Source organism: Eretmochelys imbricata, chromosome 2 (assembly GCF_965152235.1).
Source record: "Eretmochelys imbricata isolate rEreImb1 chromosome 2, rEreImb1.hap1, whole genome shotgun sequence".
Classification (NCBI taxonomy): domain Eukaryota; kingdom Metazoa; phylum Chordata; order Testudines; family Cheloniidae; genus Eretmochelys; species Eretmochelys imbricata.
This window is the reverse complement of record NC_135573.1, coordinates 394,064-421,690: the sequence shown is the minus strand read 5'-3', so window position 1 is coordinate 421,690 and position 27,627 is coordinate 394,064. Positions and strand designations below refer to the sequence as shown.

The 27,627-nt window shown below is 46.6% G+C and overlaps 1 protein-coding gene across 1 annotated transcript in view; it reads right to left on the bottom strand.

Annotated features, from left to right (window-relative positions):
• Nucleotides 1-27,627, bottom strand: part of IQANK1 (IQ motif and ankyrin repeat containing 1) — an 88,692-nt gene that overhangs the window by 31,870 nt on the left and 29,195 nt on the right. The window contains exons 4-7 of the mRNA XM_077810331.1: nt 17,685-17,810; nt 13,034-13,176; nt 12,591-12,651; nt 11,817-11,909 (exon numbers count right to left, since the gene is read on the bottom strand). Of these exons, the coding sequence (XP_077666457.1) occupies nt 11,817-11,909; nt 12,591-12,651; nt 13,034-13,176; nt 17,685-17,810 (423 nt within the window). The remainder of the gene's footprint in view (nt 1-11,816; nt 11,910-12,590; nt 12,652-13,033; nt 13,177-17,684; nt 17,811-27,627) is intronic.

Sequence of the window (27,627 nt, the reverse complement as noted above, 5' to 3'; positions counted from 1 at the left end):
GAACCCGGGTGACCTCCTGCTGGGCTGCCGTGGCTTGTACCAGAGTTCTTACCACCTCCTCCATTGTGGTACAAAGCAAACAAACAAACCAAAACAAAAAAAAAATCCAAAACCCCAGTGCACATTTTTTTTAAATCTCTTTCTTCCGCCATGCTGTGAACGAAGTCCCACTCCTGACACCAGTTGTGACAAAGCTCTGTCCTTGCCTCCATGGGTCCCACGTTTTCTGGCAGATTTTGCTAGCCTCAGAGGCTCACTGTGACCCTCCACGTAACCCTTCTCTCTCTAGAGACAAGGGTCACAGTCTACTGAGCCATTTTCATCATAAGCCAGTGAGGGAGGTGAGGAGAAGTTATCCTTCCTTGCACAGTCTCTGTTGTCTCCCAGTCTCAGTGATTAATCAGGGGGAAAAGGGGGCGGGGAGCCCAGGCCCACCCTCTACTCTGGGCTCCAGCCCAGGGACCCGAATAGTATCAGCTATGGTATCTGACCTTTTAGAAACATGACATGTACAATTCCCTGGGCTACTTCCCCCACAGCAGCCCTCACTTCCTCAAGCTCCACTTCACCCTTACCTCAGGGCCTCTTCCTTGTGCCTGATATGGTGTGTTCTACTCAGCCTCTCCAACAGCGCAACTTCCTCCCACAGCTCCTGACATGCACACCCACCTGACTAACTGGGAGGCTTTCAACTTGTTTCAGCCAGCCCCTGATTGGCTTCAGGTGTCCTAATCAACCTAGCCTTCTCCCTGCCTTCTGGCAAGTTCTTAATTGGCCCCAGGTGTCTTAATTGACCTGGAGCAGCTGCCATTTCACTTATCCTGGTACCAGGGATTTGTTTAGCCTGGAGCTAATATATCTATCTCCCACTACTTTTCTATAGCCATCTATAGCCTTGCCTCATCACACCAATTAAATTTGTTCATCTCTAAGGTGCCACAAGGACTCCTTGTTGTTTTTGCTGACACCTGTGACAAAGTTCCTCTTCTACCTTGGTGGGTCTTGCACTTATTGGCGAATTTGCTCACCTCAGAGATTCACGGCAGCCCTCAGTTTGGCAGTTTTCGTGAACCCACAGTCCAGGTCAACTCCTCCTGTGTCTGCTCAGGAGTTGGGAGGTTTGGGGGGAACCTGGGCCCGCCCTCTACTCCGGGTTCCAGCTCAGGGCCCTGTGGAATGCAGCTGTCTAGAGTGCCTCCTGGAACAGTTGTGTGACAGCTACAACTCCCTGGGCTACTTCCCCATGGCCTCCTCCCAACGCCTTCTTTATCCTCACCATAGGACCTTCCTCCTGGTATCTGACAATGCTTGTACTCCTCAGTTCTCCAGCAGTACGCCTTCTCACTCTCAGCTCCTAGTGCCTCTTGCTCCCAGCTCCTCACACGCACACCACAAACTGAAGTGAGCTCCTTTTTAAACCCAGATGCCCTGATTAGCCTGCCTTAATTGATTCTAGCAGCTTCTTGATTGGCTGCAGGTGTTCTAATCAGCCCGTCTGCCTTAATTGTTTCCAGAAAGTTCCTGATGGTTCTGGAACCTTCCCTGTTACCTTACCCAGAGAAAAGGGTCCTACTTAACCTGGGGCTAATATATCTGCCTTCTGTTACTCTCCTGTAGCCACCCGGCCCGACCCTGTCAGACACCATACAGGCACTCCTTCAGTCTTCTAGAATTTCTCCAGTATTACAGCCAGTGGAGGGTGTGCCTACACTGCACCACACCCCCAATTAAGAATCACAGATTCATAGAGTTGAAGCCCAGAAGAGACCACCAAATTATCTGCAGTAGGACCTCAGAGTTACACACACCTCAGGAATGGAGGTTGTTCATAACTGTGAAATGTTTGTAACTTTGAACAAAACATTACGGTTGTTCTTTCAAAAGTTTATAACTGAACATTGACTTAATACAGCTTTAAAACTTTACTATGCCAAAAAAAAATGCTGCTTTTAACCATCTTAATTTAAATGAATCAAGTACAGAAAGTTTCTTTACCTTGTCAAATCTTTTTTTAAACTTTCCCGCTATTTTTTTCGTAGTTTATGTTTAATACAGTACTGTACTGTATTTGACTTTTTTTTTCTGTCTCTTCTGCTGCCTGATTGCCTGCTTCCGATTCCAAATGAGGAGTGTGGTTGACCAGTCAAGGAACTATCATGTGATTGGAATAACAGAGACTTGGTGGGGTAACTCACATGACTGGAGCACTGTCATGGATGGGTATAAACTGTTCAGGAAGGACAGGAGGGGGAGAAAAGGTGGAGGAGTTGTACTGTATGTAAGAGAGTAGAATGATTGCTCAGAGCTCCAGTATGAAACTAGAGAAAAGCCTATTGAGTGTCTTTGGGTTAAGTTTAGAGGCAAGAGGAAAAAGGGTGATGTCATGGTGGGCGTCTGCTATAGACCACCAGACCAAGAGGATGAGGTAGACAAAGCTTTCTTCGGACACGTAACGGAAGTTTCCAGATCACAGGCCCAGGTTCTCATGGGGGACTTCAAATCACCCTGACATCTGCTGGAAGAGCAATACTGCAGTGCACAGACAATCCAGGAAGTTTTTGGAGAGTGTTGGGGACAACTTTCTGGTGCAAGTGCTGGAGGAACCGACTAGGGGCCATGCTCCTCTTGACCTGCTGCTCACAAACAGGGAAGAATTGGTAGGGGGAAGTAAAAGTGGGTGGCAACCTGCGCAGAAGTGACCATGAGATGGTTGAGTTCGGGATCCTGACACAGGGAAGAAAGGAGAGCAGCAGAATATGGACCCTGAACTTCAGAAAAGCAGACTTTGACTCCCTCAGGGAACTGATGGGCAGGATCCCCTGGGAGGCTAATATGAGGAAGAAATGAGTCCAGGAGAGCTGGCTGTATTTTAAAGAAGCCTTATTGAGGGCGCAGGAACAAATCATCCCAATGTGCAGAAAGAATAGCAAATATGGCTGGTGACCATCTTGGCTTAACAGAGAGATCTTCGGTGAGCTTAAACACAAAAAGGAAGCTTACAAGAAGTGGAAACTTGGACACATGACTAGGGAGAAGTATAAAAATATTGCTCGAGCATGCAGGGGTGTAATCAGGAAGGCCAAGGCACAATTGGAGTTGCAGCTAGCAAGGGATGTGAAGGGTAACAAGAAGGGTTTCTACAGGTACGTTAGTAACAAGGTGGTCAGGGAAAGTGTGGGACCCTTACTGAATGGGGGAGGCAACCTAGTGACAGATGCGGCGAACCAGCTGAGCAGCGGGGGACAGCAGAGCAGCTCACAGCAGGAGTTTGCCTGGGAGTTCGCCTGGAGTGAGCCCAGTGAGGCTTACGTCTTGCAAACTGCTCTGAGGAAGCTCGTAGTAGGAAGGTGATATGGAAGGGGGGGGTTCAGCTGTTGTGACCTGCACTGGATGTGCCATGTTTGTCTTTCTTCCACAGGACAGAAGCGACTTTGTCTGTACAAAGTGCAAGCTGGTCTCCATGTTGGAAGAGAAGATTGAAGGTCTGGAGCAACAGATAACGACCCTGCGTTGCATACAAGAAACTGAGGATTTTCTGGACAAAACTCAGGATAGGCTTCTAGGGGCACAAAGCTCTAAAGATATAGAGCAGGTTGCACAGAGGAGCCAAGAGGCCAGTGAAGAAGCTTGGCAACATGTGACCTCCAGAAGAGGTAAGCGGAATGTCCGGGTTCCAGTAACACAGACACAGGTAACTAACCGCTTTCATGTTCTCTCCGCAGGTACTGTTGCGGAGAGTGGACCAGATGATATGTCTGGGGCGAGAAAGCAGAAGGAGACTCCGCTGGTTGGAAGGCATGAGATGCGATGTCCTGAGGTTGGGGGTTCCACGACCACCACTCCCAAGAGGAGAAGGCGGGTGGTGGTGGTCGGGGACTCTCTCCTCCGGGGGACTGAGTCATCTATCTGCCGCCCTGACCGGGAAAACCGAGAAGTCTGCTGCTTGCCGGGGGCTAAGATTCGCAATGTGACGGAGAGACTGCCGAGACTCATCAAGCCCTCGGATCACTACCCCTTCCTGCTTCTCCACGTGGGCACCAATGATACTGCCAAGAATGACCTTGAGCGGATCACTGCGGACTACGTGGCTCTGGGAAGAAGGATAAAGGAGTTGGAGGCGCAAGTGGTGTTCTCGTCCATCCTCCCCGTGGAAGGAAAAGGCCTGGGTAGGGACCGTCGAATCGTGGAAGTCAACAAATGGCTACGCAGGTGGTGTCGGAGAGAAGGCTTTGGATTCTTTGACCATGGGATGGTGTTCCATGAAGGAGGAGTGCTGGGCAGAGACGGGCTCCATCTTACAAAGAGAGGGAAGAGCATCTTTGCCAGCAGGCTGGCTAACCTAGCGAGGACGGCTTTAAACTAGGTTCACTGGGGGAAGGAGACCAAAGCCCTGAGGTAAGTGGGAAAGCGGGATACCGGGAGGAAGCACAGGCAGAAATGTCTGTGAGGGGAGGGCTCCTGCCTCATACTGGGAATGAGGGGCGATCAACAGGTTATCTCAAGTGCTTATATACGAATGCACAAAGCCTTGGAAACAAGCAGGGAGAACTGGAGGTCCTGGTGATGTCAAGGAACTATGATGTGATTGGAATCACAGAGACTTGGTGGGATAACTCACATGACTGGAGTACTGTCATGGATGGTTATAAACTGTTCAGGAAGGACAGGCAGGGCAGAAAAGGTGGGGGAGTAGCACTGTATGTAAGGGAGCAGTATGACTGCTCAGAGCTCCGGTACGAAACTGTAGAAAAACCTGAGTGTCTCTGGATTAAGTTTAGAAGTGTGTGCAACAAGAGTGATGTAGTGGTGGGAGTCTGCTATAGACCACCGGACCAGGGGGATGAGGTAGATGAGGCTTTCTTCCGGCAGCTCACGGAAGCTACTAGATCGCATGCCCTGATTCTCATGGGTGACTTTAATTTTCCTGATATCTGCTGGGAGAGCAATACTGCGGTGCATAGACAATCCAGGAAGTTTTTGGAAAGCGTAGGGGACAATTTCCTGGCGCAAGTGCTAGAGGAGCCAACTAGGGGGGGCGCTTTTCTTGACCTGCTGCTCACAAACCGGGTAGAATTAGTGGGGGAAGCAAAAGTGGATGGGAATCTGGGAGGCAGTGACCATGAGTTGGTTGAGTTCAGGATCCTGACGCAGGGAAGAAAGGTAAGCAGCAGGATACGGACCCTGGACTTCAGGAAAGCAGACTTCGACTCCCTCAGGGAACGGATGGCCAGGATCCCCTGGGGGACTAACTTGAAGGGGAAAGGAGTCCAGGAGAGCTGGCTGTATTTCAAGGAATCCCTGTTGAGGTTACAGGGACAAACCATCCCAATGAGTCGAAAGAATAGTAAATATGGCAGGCGACCAGCTTGGCTTAACGGTGAAATCCTAGCAGATCTTAAACATAAAAAAGAAGCTTACAAGAAGTGGAAGGTTGGACATATGACCAGGGAAGAGTATAAAAATATTGCTCGGGCATGTAGGAATGAAATCAGGAGGGCCAAATCGCACCTGGAGCTGCAGCTAGCGAGAGATGTCAAGAGTAACAAGAAGGGTTTTTTCAGGTATGTTGGCAACAAGAAGAAAGCCAAGGAAAGTGTGGGCCCCTTACTGAATGAGGGAGGCAACCTCCAGCTTTCACCCTGATCACACCACACAATCCATCGTCTACAGCCAAGCTCTGCGATACAACCGCATTTGCTCCAACCCCTCAGACAGAGACAAACACCTACAAGATCTCTGTCAAGCTTTCTTACAACTACAATACCCACCTGCGGAAGTAAAGAAACAGATTGATAGAGCCAGAAGAGTTCCCAGAAGTTACCTACTACAGGACAGGCCTAACAAAGAAAATAACAGAACGCCACTAGCCGTCAACTTCAGCCCCCAACTAAAACCCCTCCAACGCATTATTAAGGATCTACAACCTATCCTAAAGGATGACCCAACACTCTCACAAATCTTGGGAGACAGGCCAGTCCTTGCCTACAGACAGCCCCGCAACCTGAAGCAAATACTCACCAACAACCACATACCACACAACAGAACCACTAACCCAGGAACTTATCCTTGCAACAAAGCCCGTTGCCAATTGTGCCCACATATCTATTCAGGGGACACCATCACAGGGCCTAATAACATCAGCCACACTATCAGAGGCTCGTTCACCTGCACATCCACCAATGTGATATATGCCATCATGTGCCAGCAATGCCCCTCTGCCATGTACATTGGTCAAACTGGACAGTCTCTACGTAAAAGAATAAATGGACACAAATCAGATGTCAAGAATTATAACATTCATAAACCAGTCGGAGAACACTTCAATCTCTCTGGTCACGCAATCACAGACATGAAGGTCGCTATCTTAAAACAAAAAAACTTCAAATCCAGACTCCAGCGAGAAACTGCTGAATTGGAACTCATTTGCAAATTGGATACTATTAATTTAGGCTTAAATAGAGACTGGGAGTGGCTAAGTCATTATGCAAGGTAGCCTATTTCCTCTTGTTTTTTCCTACCCGCCCCCCGCCGATGTTCTGGTTTAACTTGGATTTAAACTTGGAGAGTGGTCAGTTTGGATGAGCTATTACCAGCAGGAGAGTGAGTTTGTGTGTGTATGGGGGTGGGTTTTTGGAGGGGGGTGAGGGAGTGAGAGAACCTGGATTTGTGCAGGAAATGGCCCAATTTGATTATCATGCACATTGTGTAAAGAGTTGTCACTTTGGATGGGCTATCACCAGCAGGAGAGTAAATTTGTGTGGGGGGGGTGGAGGGTGAGAAAACCTGGATTTGTGCTGGAAATGGCCTAACCTGATGATCACTTTAGATAAGCTATTACCAGCAGGACAGTGGGGTGGGAGGAGGTATTGTTTCATATTCTCTGTGTATATATAAAGTCTGCTGCAGTTTCCACGGTATGCATCCGATGAAGTGAGCTGTAGCTCACGAAAGCTCATGCTCAAATAAATTGGTTAGTCTCTAAGGTGCCACAAGTACTCCTTTTCTTTTTGCGAACCTAGTGACAGAGGATGTGGAAAAAGCTAATGTACTCAATGCTTTTTTTGCCTCTGTTTTCACTAATAAGGTCAGCTCCCAGACTGCTGCGCTGGGCATCACAAAATGGGGAAGAGATGGCCAGCCCTCTGTGGAGATAGAGGTGGTTAGGGACTATTTAGAAAAGCTGGACGTGCACAAGTCCATGGGGCCGGACGAGTTGCAGCCGAGAGTGCTGAAGGAATTGGCAGCTGTGATTGCAGAGCCATTGGCCATTATCTTTGAAAACTCGTGGCGAACCGGGGAAGTCCCGGATGACTGGAAAAAGGCTAATGTAGTGCCAATCTTTAAAAAAGGGAAGAAGGAGGATCCTGGGAACTACAGGCCAGTCAGCCTCACCTCAGTCCCTGGAAAAATCATGGAGCAGGTCCTCAAAGAATCAATCCTGATGCACTTGCATGAGAGGAAAGTGATCAGGAACAGCCAGCATGGATTCACCAAGGGAAGGTCATGCCTGACTAATCTAATCGCCTTTTATGATGAGATTACTGGTTCTGTGGATGAAGAGAAAGCAGTGGATGTATTGTTTCTTGACTTTAGCAAAGCTTTTGACACGGTCTCCCACAGTATTCTTGTCAGCAAGTTAAGGAAGTATGGGCTGGATGAATGCACTATAAGGTGGGTAGAACGGGCTCAACGGGTAGTGATCAATGGCTCCATGTCTAGTTGGCAGCCGGTATCAAGTGGAGTGCCCCAAGGGTCAGTCCTGGGGCCGGTTTTGTTCAATATCTTCATAAATGATCTGGAGGATGGTGTGGATTGCACTCTCAGCAAATTTGCGGATGATACTAAACTGGGAGGAGTGGTAGATACGCTGGAGGGGAGGGATAGGATACAGAAGGACCTAGACAAATTGGAGGATTGGGCCAAAAGAAATCTGATGAGGTTCAATAAGGATAAGTGCAGGGTCCTGCACTTAGGATGGAAGAATCCAATGCACCGCTACAGACTAAGGACCGAATGGCTAGGCAGCAGTTCTGCGGAAAAGGACCTAGGGGTGACAGTGGACGAGAAGCTGGATATGAGTCAGCAGTGTGCCCTTGTTGCCAAGAAGGCCAATGGCATTTTGGGATGTATAAGTAGGGGCATAGCGAGCAGATCGAGGGACGTGATCATTCCCCTCTATTCGACATTGGTGAGGCCTCATCTGGAGTACTGTGTCCAGTTTTGGGCCCCACACTACAAGAAGGATGTGGTTAAATTGGAAAGAGTCCAGCGAAGGGCAACAAAAATGATTAGGGGTCTAGAACACATGACTTATGAGGAGAGGCTGAGGGAGCTGGGATTGTTTAGCCTGCAGAAGAGAAGAATGAGGGGTGATTTGATAGCTGCTTTCAACTACCTGAAAGGGGGTTCCAAAGAGGATGGCTCTAGACTGTTCTCAATGGTAGCAGATGACAGAATGAGGAGTAATGGTCTCAAGTGGGGGAGGTTTAGATTGGATATTAGGAAAAACTTTTTCACTAAGAGGGTGGTGAAACACTGGAATGCGTTACCTAGGGAGGTGGTAGAATCTCCTTCCTTAGAGGTTTTTAAGGTCAGGCTTGACAAAGCCCTGGCTGGGATGATTTAACTGGGAATTGGTCCTGCTTCGAGCAGGGGGTTGGACTAGATGACCTTCAGGGGTCCCTTCCAACCCTGATATTCTATGATTCTATGATTCTATGTGGAAAAAGCTGAAGTACTCAATGCTTTTTTTGCCTCAGTCTTCACAGACAAGGTCAGCTCCCAGACTGCTGCACTGGGTAGCACAGTATGAGGAGGAGATGAGCAGCCCTCAGTGGTGAAAGACCAGGTTAAGGACTATTTAGAAAAGCTGCATATGCACAAGTCCATGCGACCGGATGCAATGCAGCTGAGGGTGCTGAGGGAGTTGGCTGATGTGATTGCAGAGACATTGGCCATTATCTTTGAAAACTTGTGGCAATCAGGGGAGGTCCTGGACAAATGGAAAAAGGTAAATATAGTACCCATCATCTAAAAAGCGAAGAAGAAGAATCCAGGGAACTACAGACTGGTCAGCCTCACCTCAGTCCCTGGAAAAATCACGGCGCATGTCCTCAAGGAATTCATTTTGAAGCACTTGGAGGAGAGGAAGGTGATCAGGAACAGTTAACATGGGTTCACCGAGGGCAAGTCATGCCTGACCAACCTGATTGCCGTCTATGATGAGATAACTGGCTCTGTGGATATGGGGAAAGCAGTGGACATGATATGTCCTGACTATAGCAAAGTTTTCGATATGGTCTCCCACCATATTCTTACCAGCAAGTTAAAAAAAGTATAGATTGGCTAAATGGACTATAAGGTGGATAGAAAGCTGGCTAGATCATCGGGCTCAGTGGGTAGTGGTCAACGGCTCAATGTCTAGTTGGGAGCTGGTATCAAGTGGAGTGCCACGAGGTCTGTCCTGGGGCTGGTTTTGTTCAACATCATCATTAACGATTTGGATGATGGGATGGATTGTACACTCAGCAAGTTCGCAGATGACACTAAGTTGGGGGGAGAAATAGATACACTGGAGGGTAGGGGTATGGTCCAGAGTGACCTAGACAAATTGGAGGATTGGGCCCAAAGAAATCTGATGAGGTTCAACAAGGACAAGTGTAGAGTCCTGCACTTAGGACAGAAGAATTCCATGCACTGCTACAGGCTGGGGACTGACTGGCTAAGCGGCAGTTCTGCAGAAAAGGATTACAGTGGACGAGAAGCTGGATACGAGTCAACAGTGTGCCCTTATTGCTAAGAAGGCTAACGGCATATTGGGCTGAATTAGTAGGAGCATTGCCAGCAGATTGAGGGAAGTGATTATTCCCCTCTATTCGGCACTGGTGAGGCCACATCTGGAGTATTGCATGCAGTTTTGGTGCCCCCACTACAGAAAGGATGTGGACAAATTGGAGAGAGTCCAGTGAAGTGCAACAAAAATGATTAGGGGCTGGGGCACATGATTTATGAGGAGAGGCTGTGGGAACTGGGCTTATTTAGTCTGCAGAGGAGAAGAGTGAGGATGGATTAGATAGCAGCCTTCAACTAAGATTAAAGAGGACAAAAGAAAGGCTGTTGTTTACTCTTCCCACCCCCGGGAAGATGAGTCTTGCAAGTGAATTGCTTCCATCAGCTGAGTTGGCAGATCAAAGCAGAAGTGAGGAAGTGAATAAAACCCCTGAACAAGCAGGAACTGTATCTTTATACTGCTTGGATTCTGGGGGGAACAAGGATTAATAGAATAAACAAAAGATTCCCAGTGCTTATCCTGGGTTAGCCCTAAAGGACATACAGACCTTGCTTATTATAGACGCTTCTATTACTTTTTAAAAGTTAAGATTGTAAGTTATTATCTGCTTTAACCTTGTCAAAAAAATATCGTTACCTTTTCCTATTTAGTAAATCTTTAGATAGTTTAGTATAGGATTGGCTACAAGCATTGTCTTCAGTGTGAGCTCTAACATGCAATTCAGGACTGGGCGTAACCTGAATATTGCTGTGATTCGTGGTGTAAGGGCCATCTATCACAAGGGCAAGCTTCCCTAGGTGGCGAGACAGGGAGTACCGACTGTCTGTGACTCCATGTTAAGGCTGTTACAGTGCCTAAGGAGTATACACTTGATAACTGGTTGGTGAAATCTAAGTATAGAGCTCTCAACCAGTTTGGGGTTTGTGCCGGTTTTTAAAAAAAACAAAACAAAAAAACAGTCTGCCCTGAGGTTGGTACTCATGCTCTTGAGCCACCGCAGGACAGCTTGATAATGAGTACAGTAAATGTCCATAAGCTTTCGTATCTATAAATGTTATGTATCTCGTCAGATAAGAATTGTATTCTAGCTCCATGGGGGAGGGTTATAGAGCTAACTCCAGCAACTACAATAAGTGTGTGTGTGTGTGTGTGGGGTGAATCCTGCAGATCCCAGGACAGGTAAACAACTCCAGATAATTACCAGCTCTTGGGGGGCATTTCACATACTGATTCAGACCAGGTTCAAGAGACCCAGATGACAAAGGCTCAGCCTGAACTGATTGAGTGGCCCTTATTTGATCCTCAAATTAACATTAGACTGTAACTGAGAGGGAAAAACCTTGCCCTACCAGGGTCTCCACGTGGATGATGGGTGTCACCCAGTAAGCTTAACACACACGTAGATGATTTTTTTAAAATTATATTTAGGAAAAAAGCATTACAGAATATATATATATATATTGTGCTCTGTGAAACAACCATCATAGCCACTGGGAAAGAGTAGAACTGCAGGCAATAAAGTCAGACCTGCTGGGATAAGCATAGTGAATCGGAAGAGGGACTACAAGCCTAAATACCTAGTCTGGAGGGAGAGGGACATGGGTCCCTGCCCATGGAGAGGTGGTGGCTGGAGGCCTGAGTCTTAAAGGGGTGCCTTTGAGCAGACAAAGGCAGAGGTGCAGTTAACCCTGGAACTGTGATATCTCTATCACTGGATGTTCTAACAAAGTTTGGATATTTTCTAAAAGAGACGCTCTAGTGTAAATAGGAATTCATTCAGGGATGTCCTATGGCCTGTGTTAAGCAGGTCAGACTAGATGATTGCAACGGTCCCTTCTGGCCTAATAATCTAGGAGCCCCAATGTTGGGTGCACACTGTGCAGACCTCCTACCCCAAATATTCTGAAAGGATGTGGCAGAGAGCCCCAAGCTGCCCCTCAGGTCCAATGGAGCAAAGGCAGCTTGGAACCTCTGTGGAGTCCCTTCTTGACAGGCCTAAAGGGGCAGAAGGGCCTGGGAGCCTCACCTGCAGGGTCAGCTCTGCATTGACCATCTGCTTTCTCTGACACTTGTCATGCTCTGTGATTCTCCTGTTCAGTTCACAGTAGGCCTGCTGCAGCTGCATGGGAGGAAAAAGGAGGAAACAGATGGGAAAGATTAAGGTGGCCCCCAACACAACTTTGTCTTAGGTGGGGAGGAAAACAGAATCCTTTGTCACACCTGCAAGGCTTAAATTCTTTGTCCCTATGCTCTAGATGGGGCTGCAACATTCCTGTCACACACAGCGGATAAATTCTACCCTACTGTTCTCAGGAGGGACAGTAAATCTGGATCAGATGTTGGGACCAGTTGGCTGGCTGTATAAAAAGGTCAAAGTGGACTGACCAATAGCTAGGGCAGGCTGGCTGGCAGTCTCTATGCAAGTGCAACTGAGCAGCATGAATATCTGTCCCAGGCATGCACCGTGAGGAGTACAGAACATATCCCATCAACTCTCTCCTGGAGACAGAGCAGATGGAATTGCGTTTTCTCCATGCAGGTACAAACCATTCTTGCACAAATGATACCAATTAGCAAGTGCTGCCCCTCTCTTTAAGACTAGAAGGGCTGACATCTAAGTCCAGAGATCAGCATCTAAATGCACACCAATTCCAGCTCAATCCCATCAGGGATCAGCTGACCAGGAAAGTTGGGCACTGAAGAATAAGAAGAAGTATGGCCACCACAGGGAAGGGCTGGAAATGGGGAAAAAATGATACCTGGGGGCTGTTTAATAGTTTCTAAAAAGAGCTGGCCTGACCTCCTTGTTACATCTCTCCTGCACTTTAGACAGCTGCTCCACCTCCTCGTTCATTCTATGGGAAAGAACAACACAGTTCAGTTTCTGAGTCCTTCACAGTGGGGAGGGGCACAGCAGCATTGCAGTTTCTGGACCCCCTTCCCTGATTCTAAAAGATGTCCTGATCAGACGAAGTGAGGAAAAGGAACCAAATGACATCACCCCCTGCAATGGGACAAACTCTTGGGCAACACCTGGGACATAAACTTGAGGTTCCTTCTTTTACCCCTTCTTAACTTACTATTCTGCCTCTTTCTTAGCTTCTTTTGCCTTTTGTCTCATAAAGTCCGAGTTCTCAAACTGTAACCCATTCAAAAGGTAAAAAACACTTTCAGTGTAACAGTGTTTGTGACTGCTGTATTTAACTATCTTCCCTTTCCTGGCTAGGGCTGGGGTGCAGCTCTCACCGGTGAGTCTCAGCTTCTTTCTGCTTCTTTTCCAGCAAGGCTCTTCTTTGCTGTTCTGCCTCCATCTTCTGTAGCATCGACTCAGTCAGGCTGATGTCCCAGGACTGCAGAATGGCAACCAAGCTATCCAAAGAAGCAATCTTATTGGAAACAAACACAAACACCACTGTGGCTGTAAATACATAAAATTAATGGCTGCGACCCACTCTCCAAACTCCAATCTCAGCAGCACCAACAATGGGTACTAAGGCTGGGAACATAACCCTTCATCTAAGATAAGTGGGACCAAAGAAAGGGCAATCTGCACCACTAACATCATAGGCACTGCTAACCCTGTGTAGTTTCCTTAATCCAAATAATCACTCTTAACTTGAGGGACTGTCCTGTTGACACTATTTTACTCTTTGCATGAATGAACCTGATAGGATGATTTATCTCACTCTTGTAGTTAAACAGTCTGCATCACTGCCATATATGAGTGCCTATCAACCATCCTTTGCTCACATAAAGAACGGTTACTTACCCTACATTAACTGTAGCTCAAGATGTATTGTCTGCATGGGATTCCAATTTTGGTGCTCATGTGCCCCATGCATGTAAGATCGGATTCTTTTGAACAGCAGTGTCTGTCAGGGCCATGCCTGTACCCTGGGCATTGTTGCAACCCCCAACAGCTGAGGTTATAAGGGGCAGGATGGCCTCAACCACCTCTTCATTCCCTTGCCAATAAGGATCCCTAGGGTAATTACCCTAGGGTAATTAATGAGTACAGTAAATGTCCCTAAGCTTTTGTATCTATAAATGTTATGTATCTTCTTTTAGCAAAGACAGACAGCAGAACATGGAATCATAGAATCATAGAATATTAGGGTTGGAAGGGACCTCAGAAGGTCATCAAAGCAGGACCAATCCCCAGCTAAATTATCCCAGCCAGGGCTTTGTCAAGCCTGACCTTAAAAACTTCTAAGGAAGGAGATTCCACCACCTCCATAGGTAACGCATTCCAGTGTTTCACCACCCTCCTAGTGAAAAGGTTTTTCCTAATATCCAACCTAACCCCCCCCCACTGCAACTTGAGACCATTACTCCTTGTTCTAACATCTACTACCACTGAGAACAGTCTAGAGCCATCCTCTTTGGAACCCCCTTTCAGGTAGTTGAAAGCAGCTATCAAATCCCTCCTCATTCTTCTCTTCCGCAGACTAAACAATCCCAGTTCCCTCAGCCTCTCCTCATAACTCATGTGTTCCAGTCCCCTAATGATTTTTGTTGCCCTCCGCTGGACTCTTTCCAATTTTTCCACATCCTTCTTGTAGTGTGGGGCCCAAAACTGGACACACTACTCCAGATGAGACCTCACCAATGTCGAATAGAGGGGAACGATCACATCCCTCGATCTGCTGGCAATGCCCCTACTTATGCAGCCCAAAATGCCATTGGCCTTCTTGGCAACAATGGCACACTGTTGACTCATGTCCAGCTTCTCGTCCACTGTCACCCCTAGGTCCTTTTCTGCAGAACTGCTGCCGAGCCATTCGGTCCCTAGTCTGTAGCGGTGCATGGGATTCTTCCGTCCTAAGTGCAGGACGCTGCACTTGTCCTTGTTGAACCTCATCAGATTTCTTTTGGCCCAATCCTCTCATTTGTCTAGGGCCCTCTTTATCCTATCCCTACCCTCCAGCGTATCTACCTCTCCTCCCAGTTTAGTGTCATCTGCAAACTTGCTGAGGATGCAATCCACACCATCCTCCAGATCATTTATGAAGATATTCAACAAAAGCGGCCCGAGGACCAACCCTTGGGGCACTCCACTTGATACCGGCTGCCAACTAGACATGGAGCCATTGATCACTACCCGTTGAGCCCGACAATCTAGCCAGCTTTCTATCCACCTTATCGTCCATTCATCCAGCCCATAATTCTTTAACTTACTGGCAAGAATACTGTGGGAGACCGTGTCAAAAGCTTTGCTAAAGTCAGGGAACAACACGTCCACTGCTTTCCCCTCATCCACAGAGCCAGTTATCTCGTCATAGAAGGCAATTAGATTCGTCAGGCACGACTTGCCCTTGGTGAATCCATCCTGACTGTTCCTGATCACTTTCCTCTCCTCGAAGTGCTTCAGAATTGATTCCTTGAGGACCTGCTCCATGATTTTTCCAGGGACTGAGGTGAGGTTGACTGGCCTGTAGTTCCCAGGATCCTCCTTCTTCCCTTTTTTAAAGATGGGCACTACATTAGCCTTTTTCCAGTTGTCCGGGACTTCCCCCGATCGCCATGAATTTTCAAAGATAATGGCCAATGGCTCTGCAATCACATCCGTCAACTCCTTTAGCATTCTCAGATCTTGGAATCTGTGAGGACAATACACCTAAAGAACTATGGGTGCTGTAGGGTAAATAACTACTTTCTTTTTCAAGTGTTTGTCTGTACAGATTCCTCTCTTCATCACTAGCAAGCAGTATCCTTCTTAAGAGATAGGTAAGAGGAATATCACCTGGAGGACTGCTCTACCAAAGTTTTTAATCTGACCTAGACTCCTGAACCAAGGCATAGTCGGGACCACACAAAAATGAGGAAGTTAGTTAAACAGAAATTAAGAGGTACAGTGCCAAAAGTGAAATCCCTGCAAGCTGCATGGAAGCTTTTTAAAGACGTCATAATAGAGGCTCAACTTAAATGTATACCCCAAATTAAAAAACATAGTAAGAGAACCAAAAAAGTGCAACCAGGGCTTAACAACAAATTAAAAAAAAACACTGAGACACAAAAAGGCATCCTTTAAAAACTGGAAGTTAAATCCTTGTGAGGAAAATAGAAAGGAGCCTAAACTCTGGCAAATTAAGTGTAAAAACATGATTAGGAAGGCCAAAAAAAAAATTTGAAGAACAGCTACCCAAAGACTCAAAAAGTCATAGCAAAATTTTTTGTAAGTATATCAGAAGCAGGAAGCCTGCTAAACAATCAGTAGGACCACTGGAGGATTGAGATACTAAAGGAGCATAGAATATCAGGGTTGGAAGGGACCTTAAGAGGTCATCTACTCCAACCCCCTGCTCAAAGCAGGGCCAATCCCCAACTAAATCATCCCAGCCTGGGCTTTTGACCTTGAAAACCTCTAAGGAAGGAGATTCCACTACCTCCTTAGGTAACACATTCCAGTGCTTCACCACCCTCCTAGCGAAAAAGTTTTTCCTAACATGCAACCTAAAGGGGAGGTTCGATAGAGCATGGAACTAGGCTGTTATCAGTGGTGGCAGATGACAGAACGAGGAGTAATGGTCTCAAGTTGCAGTGGGAGAGGTCTAGGTTGGATATTACGAAAAAATATTTCACTGGGAAGGTAGTGACGCTCTGGAATGGGTTACCGAGGGTGGTGGTGGAATCTCCATCCTTAGAGGTTTTTAACAAAGCCCTTGACAAAGCCCTGTCTGGGATGATTTCAGGCTTAGGATAGGAACTCCGTCTCCCAGTGGGTAAGGGAGATCTACATCTCCTTTGGTGCTGGATTTCTTCGGGCCTCTGTGTTGTGTTGAAGTAAAAGCAGAAGAGGAATAGGGCTTGTGAACATCTGTGGTGTCTGGGATAATATTACAGCTCACAGGAGCACTAATGGACTGAGACAAACGGGGAGGTTTCTTGGCCCGCTTGCCTGGATCAGACAATGCTTGCATCAAAGCCTCCCAGAAGATGTAACTTCAGTCTGCCCTCTCTGAATTAAAGTGTGTACTTTGAAAAAATCTTACATTAAGTAGTGCTCAGGCATATGGTCTTCGCCTAAGCACAGGAGATGCTGAGCATCAATCATGGGTTTTGCTGAGTCCCCGGTAAAGAGATCTTGAATTCTGGAGCCTTGCCTTTAGGCATTTTGATCTTATGTGTGTGTGTGTGTGTGGCGGGGGGTGTCTAACCATGTACAGAGGCTGGCATGGGGGGGAGGGGAGCAGAAATCTTATCAACACACTGTTTCCACAGGGGTTTTTTTTTTTTTAAATAGAGGACAGGTATGCTAACTAATGAACTGTAAATAGTGAATCAGAAAACAATAGCTAAATAATCTCTTGCAGATTGGAGGTCACTGAGATCGCAGGGCTCCATGTTAAAGCCATAGGTGGTCAGAAGGAACTGAAAGGCCGTTCAGGCTGCCCTGCTCCTTATACCCTCGGCTACAGTGGTTGCAGGGGCTCCCAGGATGCAGAGGAATTCCCGGGGGACACAGCTATTCAAAAGAATATGATTGCATGTGCACAGGGCACATGTGCACCAAGAATGGAATCTGTGTGCACGATCACTCAAAGAAATTAAACAGCAGTTAAACTGAAACTAACTGGACACAACTCAACTCAAAGCCACATGCCTGGCTGAAAATGCTTTACCTGTTCTTGTTACAAGTAACACCTGAGATCAGTGGAGGTAAATTCAGAGAAAAACGGATATACTTTCACCTCTGTTTTCAGGTTTACTTCCAACAGTTTATAGCACTCTGGGTAGACTCATTGCCACTGCTCCCCCGGCATGGTCAGTCAATATCCACCCCTGTTTGTGAGGCTCATTCAGAGAGCAACAAATGAGACAACATAAGAGACCAAAAGCCAAAAAGAAACAATGTTATTGTAAGGCGAAGGGAAATAGAACAAATTGCCCCTACTTGTTCAGGCGTGTTGCCATCATCAGCATAAAGTCTGGGGTCTGCTCCATATTGAAGAAGTGTCTCCACGGCGGCCATGTGACCACCAAAAGCAGCACGATAAAGAGGGGTCCTGCCAAAAGCCCCCTACACAAATAAAAACAATGAACATGAGGAAAATAGTGTCTGACAGTCACATATAGCAATCTGCTGTCATCAGTGCTCTGCACATCTCCACCCACTCTGCATAAAGGACAACCTATAAAGCTCCATCTCCCTCTGCAGAAGTGGGTACCAGCAGGACCTGATTAAAGCAATTTGCAGACCTAAACACACTCACATGGGGTCTCTTCTGTGCCACAACCCTACTCCTCCACACCATCATCCCATCCCTGCTTAGGGTTGTAATGGCCAGGGCCACTGTCATCTGGATGACCTGACAACCTTAGATATGGAGCACTTGTGGGGGGAGGAAGCCAGAGAATGTAAGAATTCTTTAAAGAAGGTTTACCAGTATTTATTTTATCTACACCCATTTACTTTCAGTCCTATTTCCTTGTAAGTTGTCTCTTTGTGTACCCAAAGCCTTTTTATTCTCTAGAAAGTCCAAAGTCTTTATAGGGAGGCAGAGCCCAGCCTGTATCCAAACTCAGTACCTTCTTTTCCTACGTCTTACTGCTCCTCAGACACTGATCTGGTGTGGTCTTTAAAACTCCCCTCTCGGAATTGTTCCCCCAACCTCAGAATGAGATGGGGCTAATTAATGTAAATCCTAGATCCCTCCCACTCCCAGCAGCTTCCGAGAGGATTTGTGATTGATTAAAGCCAGCTGGATCACACCCTAGTTCTAATTTTCTTAGGTAGTCCACTACCTACAGATTCTTGGCGTTTGGGTTTTTTTCACCCTTGTGACAGTTCATTCTCTCATAGTCATATATATAAAAGCAACCTGCTGAGCTAGAGGGTGGTCTACCATTGCTCCCCTTTGTGCAAGCTGTGGTCTCTCCTCCTTTCTAGAACATCACTCTATTGTCATACAAGCTGGGTTCTGTCCAGAGGGAAGGAGGTCTCAGCCCCTATCATGTGGGCAGGAAATGCTATGTATGCATCTTCCCCACTCAAACTATGATGGGGTGGCTGCAGCACGTACCCTGAGTTCTCTTTTCATGTGGTGTCAGAAAAGGCCCTCATGTAGAGATACCAACTAATGTTCCCTCTTTTTTTTTTCTTCTTGTGTGTTGAACAAATGGCTGCCCAAGCTCATAGCACAGCCTCTCCCACCCTCTCCCATCCCACACATTTCCTTCTTCCTCTATCCTCTCCCTCATTACATCTGCTCCTTTCATTCATTCTCCTTCCTGCCTCTTCATTCATTCCAGATCCTACATTCATTTCAATGAGACTTAATTAGCATGACAAACTACACTTGTGTTGCCAAAGGTCAAGGAAGAGACAGACTGCTCAGGTCTCTGTCAGGAGTGGATGCAACCCACCCACAATAGACTCCCACACTTCATCTGAGGTTTCAACTTTTGCCCATTTACCATTCCTATCCATTCCTGAGCTGCTAGCAGGTTGTTCCACAGCATGATGCTCTGTCACTCTTTTTTCCCATAGTCAAGAACAGTTTTCCTCATAACTTTTTGATGACACAACTTTATGATACCGGATAATTTGAAAAAACATCTATCTTGCTCTTCCTCTTATTTGCAATATTGGCCTAGAAAATGTTTGTCTCAATCTCTCCTCTCACATTGGCTGGACAGTCGCTCTTTTCTGAGTTTAAACACTTTCTCTCCACCATTCTCAATTTTCCTTATCCCTCTCTTCCCCATCCCCTTCATCATGTTTGTTAAATTTGAGTGCTCAGTCATTCATTCTGCACACAGTAAAAGAAAGAGGCCACTAGGAGATGTGCAGTGCCTCTGTCTCTTTCCTTTCTTGGCCACTCAGGTTCATCAGAGCCAGCAGCTGAGTCTCCCCTGCAGCTGAGTCCCATTTCCCTGGTACTTTCAAGCACCCTTAAGAGGGGCTCCTCATAGTGGAAGGCCACTCCTCCCAGGGCCTCCTGGGCAAGCTAAGAAGTTTTTCCTTTTCCCTTGCCTCCGTCCCCTTTCCATTAGAGCCAAAAGAGTGACAGGGTCCTCTTCAGCGCAGCAGGGGCCTAGTTGCCTCTGGTTGTAGATGTGGGGCCAGCCATGTCTTCCTTCTGCTGGAGGCTCTCTGCAGTCTCAGACAAACATTACTGCATTGGTTACACTTGAGTCATATTTTCAAACTTAACTTTTTTTTTAAAATGGAAGTGGACGTTCTGGCTTCAAATGATTTCAGAATCTGGGGCCTTAGGTATAGGTTTATAATGCCTATGTAAAGCAGCTATGGAACACGATCCACCTTCATTGCCTGAGAAGCAGGCTCCCACCCCACTAATATCAGAAGGGTTGACTTTACCAAATTGCTATTTTCTGAAGGGAAAAGGGATTTGGGAGTGAAGTTAGGAGGACTGACTACCAGGAGGGAGACATTGGAACATAACTAAACGAAAGGCAGTTGATCAGTGTGTGAAGATGGGAGGGGCACAAGAGAAATTAATAGGTAATGCTATAATTTAGTCATGGGTATTTTTAGTAAAAATCATGGACAGGTTATAGAACGATAGAAGATTAGGGCTGGAAGGGACCTCAGGAGGTCATCTAGTCCAACCCCCTGCTCAAAGCAGGACCAATCCCCAACTAAATCATCCCAGTCAGGGCTTTGTCAAGCCTGACTTTAAAAACTTCTAAGGAAGGAGATTCCACCACCTCCCTAGGTTACACATTCCAGTGTTTCACCACCCTCCTAGTGAAAAAGTTTTTCCTAATATCCAACCGAAACCTCTCCCACTGCAACTTGAGACCATTACTCCTTGTTCTGTCATCAGCTACCACTGAGAACAGTCTAGATCCATCCTCTTTGGAACCCCCCTTCAGGTAGTTGAAAGCAGCTATCAAATCCCCCCATATTCTTCTCTTCTGCAGACTAAATAAGCCCAGTTCCCTCAGCTTCTCCTCATAAGTCATGTGCCCCAGCCCCCTAATCATTTTTGTTGCCCTCCACTGGACTCTCTCCAATTTTTCCACATCCTTTCCGTAGCGGGGGCCCCAAAACTGGATGCAAATCTCCAGATGTGGCCTCACCAATGCCAAATAGAGGGGAAGAATCACTTCCCTCGATCTGCTGGCAACGCTCCTACTAATGCAGCCCAATATGCCGTTAGCCTTCTTGGCAACAAGGGCACATTGTTGACTCATATCCAGTTTCTCATCCACTGTAATCCCCAGGTCCTTTTCTGAAGAACTGCCTCTTAGCCAGTTGGTCCCTAGTCTGTCACAGTGTATTAAGTGAGGACCTTCAAAATATGGAACAATATTTCCGGAAATGGAGGCTCAAACCTGTGACAAAGTAGGGAGTATTAACCTGGTAATGTTGCATGGGAGTTTTACTTGTTTACTGTCTTCTGCTAACATGGGGCATGCCTCCATTTCCCTGGGGTACTGCACCAGTACTAGATGGTGATGGCAAGTAAGCGGGTGACTTCACTGACGGATGATACTTGATGGCCAGCACGTAAATGATGGTGACTGGCCTTCATAACCTGAGCCCAGGAGGGGACTGGGACCAGATGACACCTTCTGCCCGGGAAACAGGACAAAGGCTGGAAGAGGGCTTGGAGGTGTGGCTGGGTGAGGCAGCAGGAAGGGGTTTTAGTTTGGAGCTGGCTGGGGAGACGGCAACATGCCCAGAACCAGGAGGGACCTGGATGAGCACAGGCGCTGATTCTGTGGGTGCTCTGGGGCTGGAGCACCCACGGGGAAAAATTAGTGGGTGCTCTGCACCCATTGGCCGCTAAGCTCCCCTCACCCCCTGCCCCACCTCCTCCTCCTTTTCCCCGCCTAAGCGCACCATGTCCCCGCTCCTCCGCCTACCTCCCAGCGCTTCCCCCTGGCCACCACCAAACAGCTGTTTGGCGGCGTGCTGGGAGGGAGGGGGAGGAGTGGGAACATGGTGCGCTCGGGGAGGAGGCAGGGAAGAGAAGAGGATAGGGCGAGAATTTGGGGAAGGAGTTGGAATAGGGGCAGGGAGGGGGCGGAGTTGCAGTGGGGACTTTGGGGAAAGAGTTGGAATGGGGGCAGGGCAGGGGTGGGAAGACGCTAGGCTGGGGCAGAGCCGCATGGAAGGGATGGAGTGGGGGCAGGGCCGGGGGCAGGTGGGAAGAGGTCAAGCATCCAAGGGAAAGTGTGGAAGTTGCCCCATATGTGACTGGGGGGTCCTGTTTTCTGTACCTACAAGCTCTGTTTAGAGAGTGTTCCTGTCATCTAATAAACCTTCTGTTTTACTGGCTGGCTGAGAGTCATGGTGAATTGCAGGATGTGGGGGGTGCAGGGCTTTGACTCCCTCACACTCCATGACAAAACCAAACCCTGGAAAAACAATAGTAAGCGCATTTTATCTTGATAATAGGAATGCCAAAAGCACACTGAAAGTAGCTTTCTGGGGTAAAAATGTGCAACACGATTATACTCCAACATATCTTGGAGTGAAACTCGACCGCACCCTCTCCTTCCATGATCATCTTGAGAAGGTAGCTGCAAAGATCAAAACGAGAGCCAACATAGTTCAGTTGCAACCTGGGGTGCACCAACATCAGTGCTGCGAACATCTGTAATAGCACTTATGTCATAAATATAAAGGAAGGGTAACCACCTTTCTGTATACAGTGCTATAAAATCCCTCCTTTTATTTTTTACCTGAAAAGGGTTAAGAAGCTCTGGTAACCTGGCTGGCACCTGACCCAAAATGACCAAAGAGGGAACAAGATACTTTTAAATCTGGATGGGGGGAAAGGCTTTTGTCTGTCTGTGTGATATCTTTGCCGGGAACAGATCAAGGATGCAAGCCCTCCAACTCCTGTAAAGTTAGTAAGTAATCTCGCTAGAAAATGCATTAGGTTTTCTTTGTTTTGGCTTGTGAAATTCGCTGTGCTGGAGGCAAGGTGTATTCCTGTTTTTCAGTCTTTTTGTAACTTAAAGTTTTGCCTAGAGGGATTCTCTATGTTTTGAATCTGACTGCCTGTAAGATTATCTTCCATTCTGATCTTACAGAGTTGTTCTCTTATCTTTTTTTGTTCTTCTAATAATGTTCGGTTTTTTAAGAATCTGATTGGGTTTTTTGGGTCTTAAAAATCCAAGGCTGGTTTGTGCTCATCTTGTTTATTCTCAAGCCTCCCCAGGAAAGGGGGTGTAGGGCTTGGGGGAATATTTTGGGGGAACAGGACTTCAAGTGGTCCTTTCCCTGGTCTCTGTCTAAATCACTTGGTGGTGGCAGCATACTGTTCAAAGACAAGGAGAAATTTGTGCCTTGGGAAAGTTTTTAACCTAAGCTGGTAAAAATAAACTTTGGGGGGTTTTCATCTGTACCCTAGAGTTCAGAGTGGGGAGGGAACCCTGACAACTTGTATATTCAGTATTTGAATATTGTGCACCGGTAAGCAGCAGATGCAGCCACACACGACTTGTGGCCACCCAGCTGAATACAGTGATGTGGTGCATCACAGGAACCCTGAAGTTGACTCCAATACCATGGCTACCTGTCCTGTCTAACATCGCTCCCCTGCCGATACGCCGAACTGCTGCAACGTTTGGCGAAGCTCAGCGAATCCAGGAAACCAAATGCCTTCCTATTCACCAAGACCTTGACAATGCCCCTGTCATAAATATAAAGGGAAGGATAAACACCTTTAAAACCCCTCCTGGCCAGAGGAAAAACCCTTTCACCTGTAAAGGGTTAAGAAGCTAGGATAACCTCACTGGCACCTGACCAAAATGACCAATGAGGAGACAAGATACTTTCAAAACCTAAGAGGAGGGATAAAAACAAAGGGTCTGTGCCTGTTTGTGTGATGCTTTTGCTGGGGATAGAACAGGAATGGAGTCTTAGAACTTAGTAAGTAATCTAGCAAGATATGCGTTAGATTATGATTTCTTTAAATGGCTGAGAAATTAAGTTGTACTGAATAGAATGAATATTCCTGTCTGTGTGTCTTTTTGTAACTTAAGGTTTTGCCTAGAGGGATTCTCTATGTTTTGAATCTAATTACCCTGTAAGGTATTTACCATCCTGATTTTACAGAGGTGATTCTTTTTACTGTTTCTTCTATTAAAATGTTTCTTTTCAAGAACTGAATGCTTTTTTCATTGTTCTAAGATCCAAGGGTTTGGGTCTGTGGTCACCTATGCAAATTGGTGAGGATTTTTACCAAACCTTCCCCAGGAAGTGGGGTGCAAGGGCTGGGAGGATTTTGGGGGGACAGATGTTTCCAAACAACGCTTTCCCAATAAACCCAGATAAACGTTTGGTGGTGGCAGTGGAAGTCCAAGGGCAAAGGGTAAAATAGTTTGTACCTTGGGGAAGTTTTAACCTAAGCTGGTAAAAGTAAGCTTGGGGGGTTTTCATGCAGGTCCCCACATCTGTACCCTAGAGTTCAGAGGGGGGAAGGAACCTTGACAGCCCCCCCACAACATCTTAAGTCCTGCAAGCCTTTCAGGTAACATTTGTTTAGCCTCATGCAATCAGGCTACAATCAGAAGGAGGCTTGGAAAGCAGACTGGGCTAAACAAGACTTAAAAAATAAGCACCTTGTGCCAGATCCCAGGCAGAAGGTTCCTGTGTTTGACCTTCCATGGTCATGTTGGTCAACTCTGAACCAAATGCGAATCAACCATAGTAGATGCAGATATCTAATGCACAAATGGAAAATCAAGGACTCTGCAGTGTGCGAGCGTGGTTCCCCGCGACAGACCATAGAACATATCACTGCCCAATGTATAAATATGAAGGAGGCATCACTGCAATAAATTCTGCTACCCCTGATGTAGCCATTTGGGTCGATCAACTTCAGGTGAAATTGTAGTTGTTGCTCTACACCAGCCATATGAAAGAAGAAAGAGAAGCGGTGCACGGGATTCTTCCACTCTAAGTGCAGGACTCTCAACTTGTCCATGTTGACAATAAACAAAAATTCATAGCCGGTGATCTGCCCATGACTTATACTCTAAATACCTGCTGCTGGGGGAGGGGTCGGGGGCCACTGTTGGCTGGGCACTCTAGGGAGCCATTGGGGGGGTGCCCCGGGGCCAGTGGCACCAGCTGCCAGAGGCTACTGTCATCTGACCTCCATGACAGATACAGAGCCCTACTAATAGGTAAAAGTTAATTAAACTAGGAAAGAGAACACTAAAATGTTAGATATTAAATTTAAATGAGAAATTAGGCAAGGGGTGGGAAATAAGTTCCATATAACAAAAGTTTTAAAAAGTAAAGATTAAAAATACAAGAGAGAAAAACAAAAACAGACATAGAATTTTTGGCCAGAATTGACAGTTATGATCATGAAGCTAACCTGCCTGACACTGGCGCATAGAATTTCACCCTATGATGCCAGCACTGTGATTTTTTGCTCACTACAGGGATAACTTTGTTAAATAATCTGGCCTGTTTTATGTAGAAGGTCAGACTAGATGATCTAATGGTCTTTTCTGGCCTTTAAATCTATAAAACTATGGATTATCTGTTAATTCAGCAGTGATGATACCATTACTGGAATGTGCATCAGTTTTGGTGTCCTTTTAACAAGGGTGTTTAAAAATTAGAGACTGAGTTCAGAAAAGAGCCACGAGAAAGATTCAAGGTCTGGAAAACATGTCTGGGGGCAGGGAAGGGGAAATATTTCAGATCAGCCAGTCATCAAAGCATGGATAAATGTGAGCCTTTGGCTCCTAGATGAGCTGCCATGACCACAAGGCACTTGGTAAATGCTCTCAGTGCCATAGAAAATCCACACAATAGCACATTGTACTGATAGTGTGAGTTTCCTTTTAGGAAACAAAGGTACTTCCTGTGGGCTGGATGGATGTACATACGTGACTATGCCTCCTAGAGAATGAGTGCCCTGAAGCAACCTTGAGATGCTAGTGTAGGGATTATGAAAGTGACCATCCTGAACTCGAGGTGACAGATGAACTTGTTGAGTCATCTGAGGTCTAGAATGGCATACCATCTGTTCTGAAAACTGGGCCTACAAATTTACCCTAATTGTGAGCTCAACTGTAAAAAGTGAGTGTAAGTTCATAAGATGTCACAATGACCTATAACAAATGCTGATGGGAAAAGATGCAAAAGTAAGACAAGACTGAATTAGTCCACACAAAAAGGGTCAATTAAGATCATGCTTGACATATAAGAAAAGTGTGGAACAGGAAATCAGAAAACCAAAACTGGCATAGAAAATGAGGTCTAATGGTTGGGGATTGGTCCTGCTTTGAGCAGGGAGTTGGACTAGATGACCTCCTGAGGTCCCTTCCAACTCTGATATTCTATGATATTGTGATCGTCTTCCGGAAGTAAAGGCAACACTTGAAGCCCGGTCAGCCTGGCGTACTGCAACTATGGTGGTTCATCCCTACAGATGAACAGTAACTGTTCTAACAGCTAGAAATAAAGGTATAATTTTTTTTTAAAACAGAAAATAAATGGGGAAAGAAAGGGTAAGTAACCATAAGGGGATGGCAGAGGGTACCCCAATCCAGGCCCCAGTTTTTCAGCATGCTATTTCTGATAAGTTTTTGGAAAGTAACTCTGCCTCTTTAAATCAAGATGCAGCTCCAGTGCCTGCGATAACAGAGGAGTTGAGAGTAGGAAGTTGTAAGGTGGTCGTTTGTCAGAATGCAAATGACCCAACTGACAGAGAGGGAGGTCTTTTTCCACAGGCTGTGAGCACAGAGAGGAGTCAAATGACACCATGGGTAATGAACAAACCAACCCAAACCAGAGTATCTGAACAGAGGGCGTGGTATCACAAAGATACTTGTAAACAGCCATCTGTGATAAAAAATTTGGTATGATGTTAAGTTTTGGGATAAAAAAATCTGGTTTGCTGTGTGAAGGGGAAACTGAGGCACGTCACTTCATGGCCTTGATGGCTGGATGACAAGAGAATTATAACACAAAGTGTCTTTGAGTTAGTCACTGACTAACCCTCTTGCAGTAAACCAAGGGGGAAAGTGTGACATTCTATACCTTGGGGTAGTGTCCTGTAACCCCATATGCCTCATTTATATATAATAGTGATATTGCATATACAGCAGGCCATGCGAGGCATCAGGGGAAAGGTTATGAACTGCTGAAATCCACTGTTCTATCTAAATACGTATATCTTTAGTGCATATGAAGTTATGCGATTGTGTTGTATGGTTGTCACTAAAACATGCTGTAAGTTGGGGAATCAGCCAGATATTAGCTCCTCAGAGACAAGCAACCATCAACAGCCATTGTCCAGCAAGAGAGCTACAATTCAATGACTCACCTGTATAAGGTCAAACCAGGAAAATTGCTCAAACCATGCCTGGGGACTCAGCAATGCCCACCAGACATGCCTGGGCTTGTGTTCTCCAAGCACATGGACTAAGGGTATACAACAGAACACAGGGGCCTCATGCTTGGCCTTTCTCCTGCCCCCACCTATGCTGCAAGCAACCAGGAGACTCAAAAGACTGAAGACTCCAACAGAGGAGACTGGCCTAGGTTTAAGAGACAAACCTGTATATTAAGGACTGCAATATCCAGTGGGGTGAGAAAAACCGCTTAATCTAGATCAGCGTTTTTCAAAGTTTGGGTCGCGACATGTTAGGCACTGGGTCATTCTGGTCAGCACCGCTGACTGGGACATTAAAAGTCCCATTGGTGGTGCTGCCCAGCTAAGGCTGGCTAGTGCCTACCTGCTCTGACACCCCACTGCGCCCCGGAAGCGGCCAACAGCAGGTCCGGTTTCTAGGCGGGGGGCCACGGAACACGGCACGCACCCCCGCCCCGAGCATTGGCCAGGAACCGGGCAATTGGAGCTGGGGAGATGGCGGTGGCTCCACCTAGG